Source organism: Salvelinus namaycush, chromosome 15 (assembly GCF_016432855.1).
Source record: "Salvelinus namaycush isolate Seneca chromosome 15, SaNama_1.0, whole genome shotgun sequence".
Classification (NCBI taxonomy): domain Eukaryota; kingdom Metazoa; phylum Chordata; class Actinopteri; order Salmoniformes; family Salmonidae; genus Salvelinus; species Salvelinus namaycush.
Genome location: NC_052321.1, coordinates 29,095,127 through 29,101,975, shown reverse-complemented (window position 1 = coordinate 29,101,975; position 6,849 = coordinate 29,095,127). Strand labels below are relative to the sequence as shown.

General features: G+C 43.5%; 1 protein-coding gene across 1 annotated transcript; it reads right to left on the bottom strand.

Moving 5' to 3' along the window:
• Positions 1 to 374: 374 nt before the first annotated feature.
• On the bottom strand, positions 375 to 1,466 carry LOC120060035 (ovarian cancer G-protein coupled receptor 1-like). The gene has a single exon (XM_039009099.1). The coding sequence runs from the start codon at positions 1,464 to 1,466 to the stop codon at positions 375 to 377; it is 1,092 nt and encodes a 363-aa protein (XP_038865027.1).
• Positions 1,467 to 6,849: the final 5,383 nt, after the last annotated feature.

Sequence of the window (6,849 nt, the reverse complement as noted above, 5' to 3'; positions counted from 1 at the left end):
GTTTTGATGTATTTCTAATACCGTTAAGACTTTTTCTGGTAGATGTTTTATAAGACCCCTTTTCTATCTGTTTGAACAGAAATCAAAGCCTTTGCTTATTCCACATTTTTTGCATTGGAAATGGTTGAAAAATGTATATATGTTAATTTCTCAAAAATATAGACTCTTAGCTTTCATTTGACAGCAAATTTGATGGGCTCCTATGAACTTCACATGTTACTGCTCTTGGGACTGCCCATAATCATATCATTGCCCAATGTCTCATGTCCAATGTCCTGTCACTATGTATTTTTTCCCCGACCTTCTCGCTCATCTAAATCCAACCCTAGCTTCTAGTCTACTATTCAAGTGTCTTTAGGTCCTTCAAAAGAGCTTCATAAAACCCATGTATTATTAATATTACTACTAGATGTCAGCAGTGTGACTGAGACTTTTCTGTTCTCGTTGGAGGTGGCCACCTCGGAGTCTGTACCTGTGGCTGTGACGGGGCTGTGCTGTCCCCTGTGGCAGCAGCAGCAGAGGGCCTGGGTACAGGCCTCCTGGGCTTGTTGGATCCCCTGCTGGGCCCTCTCACTGACGAAACAGTACAGCGCTGGGTCGGCCACGCAGTTGAAGCTAGTGAGCAGCAGGGAGACGTGGTAGTAGTTGAAGATGTTGATTATGAAGGGGCAGTCTCTTTCCAAGATGGTACGCACCAGCAGGAACACGTGGTATGGAGAGAAACACACCAGGAAAATGACAATGGTGCTGGTCACCAGGTTCTTGATGCGCGTTTTCTGGGTGCTTTGCGTGCCTACGCTTTTTCCGACCGCCCGCAAGACGCGGAGATACGACACGGACAGGATGCCTAGTGGGAACAGGAAGCCAACGGCGAAACGGTAGTAGTTGATTGGGTACTCCCACGGCTGCATGGGGTAGTGCTCAAAGCACACCGATTGGTTGGTGCTGTCCCTGCTTAGTTCCTTGTGTTTGAAAAAGACAACACCCACAGCAATCTCTTTCAGCCAGATGAAGGCGCTGGCCAACGTGGCTGCCCGCATACTTCGAAAAGCTGTGAAGCGGAATGGGTACACTACGGCTAGGTAACGGTCTATAGAGATACAACATAAGAATCCGATACTAACATAAATGTTTTCATAGAGCAGGAAGCCACACAGCTGGCAAAGCCACTCAGTTTGTCTCCAGTCATCTCCCTGGAAGATGTACTGCAGCCAGAGAGGCAGAGAGGCCAGGTAGAGGAGGTCTGACACGGTCAGGTTGAGAAGGTAGATCCCCAGCTCGTTCTTGTCTCTCAGCTGAAGCCAGGCATGGTAGAGGGAGTAGGCGTTGGTGGGAACGCCAATCAAAAGAACCAGGATGTAGGCCACAGAGAACAGGTACTGGTGGATCTCATGGCTGATGGTGCAGTTAATGTGGTCTGGCTCAGCCTCAGACATGTTGACTGTCATGGCAGACGTGGTCCACATGCTTTGTTCCTCTCTGTTAGCACCCACACAGTACCAGGCTGTGGGGCCCAGCACAGTGAGTTTGACCCAAAACAACGACAGTCCCGGCCATTCCACTCACTCAGCTCTGGAAGAAGAAGAAACAACAAAATGTCACGAGGAAAGGATTTTTGTTTTGTCATTGACTTCCTGAAATCAAAATGAGAGTCCTTTGATAGAGTAATATAATAATGCACGGACTAAGAACAAGGCTTTAGTAGCAGACTGTGACAATCTGACATTTTTTTTCAATTTTCACCCAAAATGACTAACTGCCTGTAGCTCAGGACCGAAAGGTAGGATATGCATATTCTTGATACCATTTGAAAGGAAACACGTTGAAGGTTGTGGAAATGTGAAATTAATGTAGGAGAATGTAACACATTAGATCTGGTAAAAGATAATACAAACAAAAAAAACATGCATTTTCTATAATTGTTTTTGTTCCATCATCTTTGAAATGCAAGAGAAAGGCCATAATGTAATATAGGGGTTTAGGCGCAATTTAGATTTTGGCCATTCGATGGCAGCAGTGCATGTGCAAAGTTTCAGAGTGATCCAGTGAAGCACTGCAATACTGCACAGTATTTTGTTTCAAGTCTGCCCAAATGTGCCGAACTGGTCAATTGATACATTTTCAAGTGCATAACTACAGACAACATACAAAAATGATATGGTAATACAACATTTTAAGTTTATACACTCCCAGGAGTGTCATACATGATGGATCATTAGCTTATACATTAACTTTCACACATCTAGATGGCCTGGCAGTGTGGGTGCGGACACCCGGCATGGGTTTAAACTGTAGAACCCTGTTCCTACATTTGAATATAAAAATTGATTTTATCAAACTATGCTACGTTTTATCTCTGGGACCCTCAGGATGACAAATCAGAGCAAGATTACTGAATGTAAGTATATTATTTACCTTGAGGTGAATATATCAAACCAGTTGCCATGGTAAAAGTTTTTTGTTGTTGTGCACTCCCCTCAAACAATAGCATGGTCTTTTTTCACTATAATAGCTACTGTAAATTGGACAGTGCAGTTAGATTAAGAAGAATGTAAGCTTTTTGCCCATATAAAGATATGTGTATGTCCTGGAAGGTTTGCTGTTACTTACGTCATTATAGTCACGTTAGCAACAACCGTCCCGGTATGGGGACACCGTAGTGTCTGGAAGAAGAAACAACAAAATGTCACGAGGATTTATGTTTTGTCATTGACTTCCTGAAATCAAAATGATACAATGAGAGTTCTTTGATAGAGTAATACAGTAATGCATGGACTAAGAACAAGGCTTTAGCAGCAGACTGTGACAATCTAATTAGCTACTCACATCCTAAAATGTGACTAGTTTCAGGAAACTAGGCGTATGTCGCAAGTTACGACTTCACAGGAGAGCCATTTGAACTTTTCTTTTTTATATATTTTTTGTATGCATTTTTGGGCAGAAATGCCTTCTGGAACATTTGAACTTTCATGCTTTATTTAACCATGTGCCTTAATAACAAAGTTGTATGTCATGTGTAAATACGAATAAAGTTAAAGTTAAATTACGAGCCTAGTTGGTTTAGCTACAGAAAAAAAAGTCAGGAACCTTCCCGCTAGCCATGATTGGCTGAGATAATGAATGGGCTGGACATCCTGAGAGATGAGTTTCAGATTGGTCTGCTGTGTAGCATCTTCTGTCTATAAAATGAGCTGCTCGTTATGTGCAATCCTTTCTACTGCAGTTTTTTCCCCGAAAGATATAACGTTAGCCATGGAGAACTGCAAATGTGTTGCTACTTCTCCCAATAACATTGATCCCCTGAATTTATCAGGCGCTATCGACTAAGGTCAGTGATGGACTACTTTCAGGAGGACGATTCTTATGCCATTGCACACGGTCAGTGTGAACCAGAGTGACTTGACACAACGGGCCAAGTAAGCTGTACAAATCAAACTCATTTAATGAAAGGGGTTGCAGTCTGCCGTGAAGCGTTCATTTTTATTTAATAATTTTAGTTAAGAACAAATTCTTATTTACAATGACGTCCTACCCCAGACAAACCCTAACCCAGACGACGCTGGGCCAATTGTGCGCCACCCTATGGGACTCCCAATCATGGCCGGTTATGATACAGCATGAAATCGAACCAGGGTCTATAGTGATGCCTCTAGCACTGCGATGCAGTGACTTAGACTGTTGCGCCACTTGGGAGCCCCATGTATACAGTTAAGAGTCTAGCTACAGTTTCAGATATTTTACATTTTTAGAAAGACCAGAGTGAACACTTTTGCCTGAGATTGCTGGTGTTGTTTAGAACAGCACTGTGACAGGGGTCAACATCCCACAGCTGGTTGGACTGGAGGATGGTACGGTGCTGGTGGAAAGCTATGGCTGGTAACAACACCTGACTCCGTACTTCAGGCTGCTGCCACAGATCAAGCAGTACCAGCACTTCAGGTGAATATCATTTTCATTGCATGAGGTTATTCTTCGTATCTAAACTTGGGAGGTGAATTGATGTCATGCAAGGTTGTAATGCATTTTCAATTTGTTTTGTTATTTCCTGTTTTACAGCTTCGATGCACTGGAGCCTGGTGTTGTCGCCAACGAGCATTCGGACTCAGTCGGGACCAGGTTTCAGCTGTTGAGCAAAGCTGACATTCTTCCTCCCATAGATGGTCTGCCTGTACAATCACCACCTGGACTGGACACAGCTAGACAAACTTATCTTTTTGACAAGATCAGGGACATTTGCGACGAAGAGACTATGGACATCACATGACCTGCACCAAAGTCAAGGGCAGGACAGAAACAGGCTCTCCGAATAGATTCCCTTGTTCATGCGTGGTTCGGACAGACCAGTTCATCACTGGTGGTGAGTTCAGTCATCAGCACTATCTGCAGTGCCTCTATTCACATGACTCTCTCCTAACACACACCATACGTTGCTGCTACCGTTTGAGCAGACACATGCACATTTGTGGCCTGCTGGAGGTCATTTTGCAGGGCTCTGGCAGTGCTCCTCCTTGCACAAAGGTGGAGGTAGCGGTCCTGCTGCTGGGTTGTTGCCCTCCTACGGCCTCCTCCACGTCTCCTGATGTACTGGCCTGTCTCCTGGTAGCGCCTCCATGCTCTGGACACTACGCTGACAGACACAGCAAACCTTCTTGCCACAGCTCGCATTGATGTGCCATCCTGGATGAGCTGCACTACCTGAGCCACTTGTGTGGGTTGTAGACTCCGTCTCATGCTACCACTAGAGTGAAAGCACCGCCAGCATTCAAAAGTGACCAAAACATCAGCCAGGAAGCATAGGAACTGAGAAGTGGTCTGTGGTCACCACCTGCAGAACCACTCCTTTATTGGGGGTGTCTTGCTAATTGCCTATAATTTCCACCTTTTGTCTATTCCATTTGCACAACAGCATGTGAAATTTATTGTCAATCAGTGTTGCTTCCTAAGTGGACAGTTTGATTTCACAGAAGTGTGATTGACTTGGAGTTACATTGTGTTGTTTAAGTGTTCCCTTTATTTTTTTGAGCAGTGTAGCATACCAGTATCCTGTTACAGATGCAACTATTGGCAAGCTTTACTTAATAACTCCAGACCTCCAATTAGAGTGATTCTTCTTGCTGTGAGTGACCTCAGGAGGACGGAGGAGAGTACAGGGAACAGTTTGCCCAACTTTATCTCAGACTAGCCCTCCACAAAAAGGCCTGCAAGACAGAGAAGATCTCAACATTACTTAGACCCAGTCAAAACTTCACAGCTTCTCAGGGAAGCCATATGCTCTTTTGTAAAACATTAACACATGAATAACAAACCTAATGAAAACTTATATTATGCCTGTGTAGTAACAGTTTAATTACACTAGTAACAACACTATAACATTCAGTGTGTGAGCATTAAAATACAGGGCATTGCAATGTTCAGGCATGATGAATTACACACACTAGCTGGTGTGATTTCCCAAGAGCTTTTGCTGTTCTTTGTGAAATTATCCTCTGCTTTATCACACAGGCAGAGATCGGTGAGGTCTGCACTCTACTAGCTGGCCTGGACTACATGTATTGATTGGCCAGGCCTTGCTTCCAGGTGATTAGTGAGTCTGCCAACAGCCCTAAGCATGTAACCTTGGCAAACTAAATTGGAACTACTGTGGCTGTATATCAGAAATACAAGATAGTCAACACAGAGGGAGGACAGCACGGTAACCATGGAAACAGGACAAGCAAGATAGTGTATGTCACATGACCAACATTTTATAAAGTTCCCCCTGTGGTCAAGATGTACTGTACTCATGCCTGGAGTAGTAACATGTGCTGCTGAAGAACAAGGAGTTTGTCTCAAATCAACATTACTTTTCAAGAATGAAGTGATGAAATATTTAAACGCATCATTAGCCTCAGGTCGTTCCTACACTGTGATATTATTCCAAAATGAACATGTCCATCAGTTACTCTGCGATAACTTTTGTCCTCATATAACCTGTCTAAATATGCCCATGTGCAGATGGAGATTTGGATCAACACAAAGCCATAAACCATCCCCCACTCAAACTGATGTGTAGCCACGGGCGTGTTCAGTAGGCAGGAAACGTGAAGCCATTTAGAACACACATTTGGTTGCAAAAACGCTTAACTACACTGTGCTGAACACAACAAATATTTGTTTAACCTGTGCTCCCTATTTCATACAGCAGATCTCTGTAGTCGAGGAACAGCCAACCCCTAGAGGTGCTGAGGCTGATGATGTTGTTGACAGGCAGGTCCATCTCACAACAAGTCCTGGAATTCCCAGTGGACCCTTAGCATGTAATGAGCATCTCTTTCCAATAAAGACAAGCCTGGAATAACAAATCTGTCCTATCTGGGCTAATTCAGTCTAATCACGTCTGACATGGAATTATGTACGTGTCTGAAATAGCACCTCATTCCCTGTATAATGTACCATATTTCCTATATAGTACCTTATTCCATCTATAGTGCAATACTTTTGACCAGAGTCCTATTGGGTCCCATTTCAGACACAAACCATGAGAAATCAAGTAAAGCATCAACATGTGGTCATTCTGTATTGTCACACGCAAGACTATACACTTAGAAAAAATATTTTCAAAAGGGTTCTTTGGCTGTCCCCATAGGATAACCCTTTTTGGTTCCAGGTAGAACCATTTTGGGTTCCATGTAGAGCCATCTGTGGAAATGGTTCTACATGGAACCAAAAACAGTTCTTCCAATACCCACACCAGCATACCACTTCAAAAAAGCAATGTACTGTATTGGTAATGCATTCTAATTTGAAGTGTTATGCTAGTGTGGATATTGGAACATGGCCCATGCCTGTTCCACAGGCTTATATCCTTCT

Excerpts from the sequence above, each read along its gene's own strand:
- LOC120060035 (XM_039009099.1), bottom strand. The coding sequence starts at position 1,466 with ATGTGGACCACGTCTGCCATGACAGTCAACATGTCTGAGGCTGAGCCA.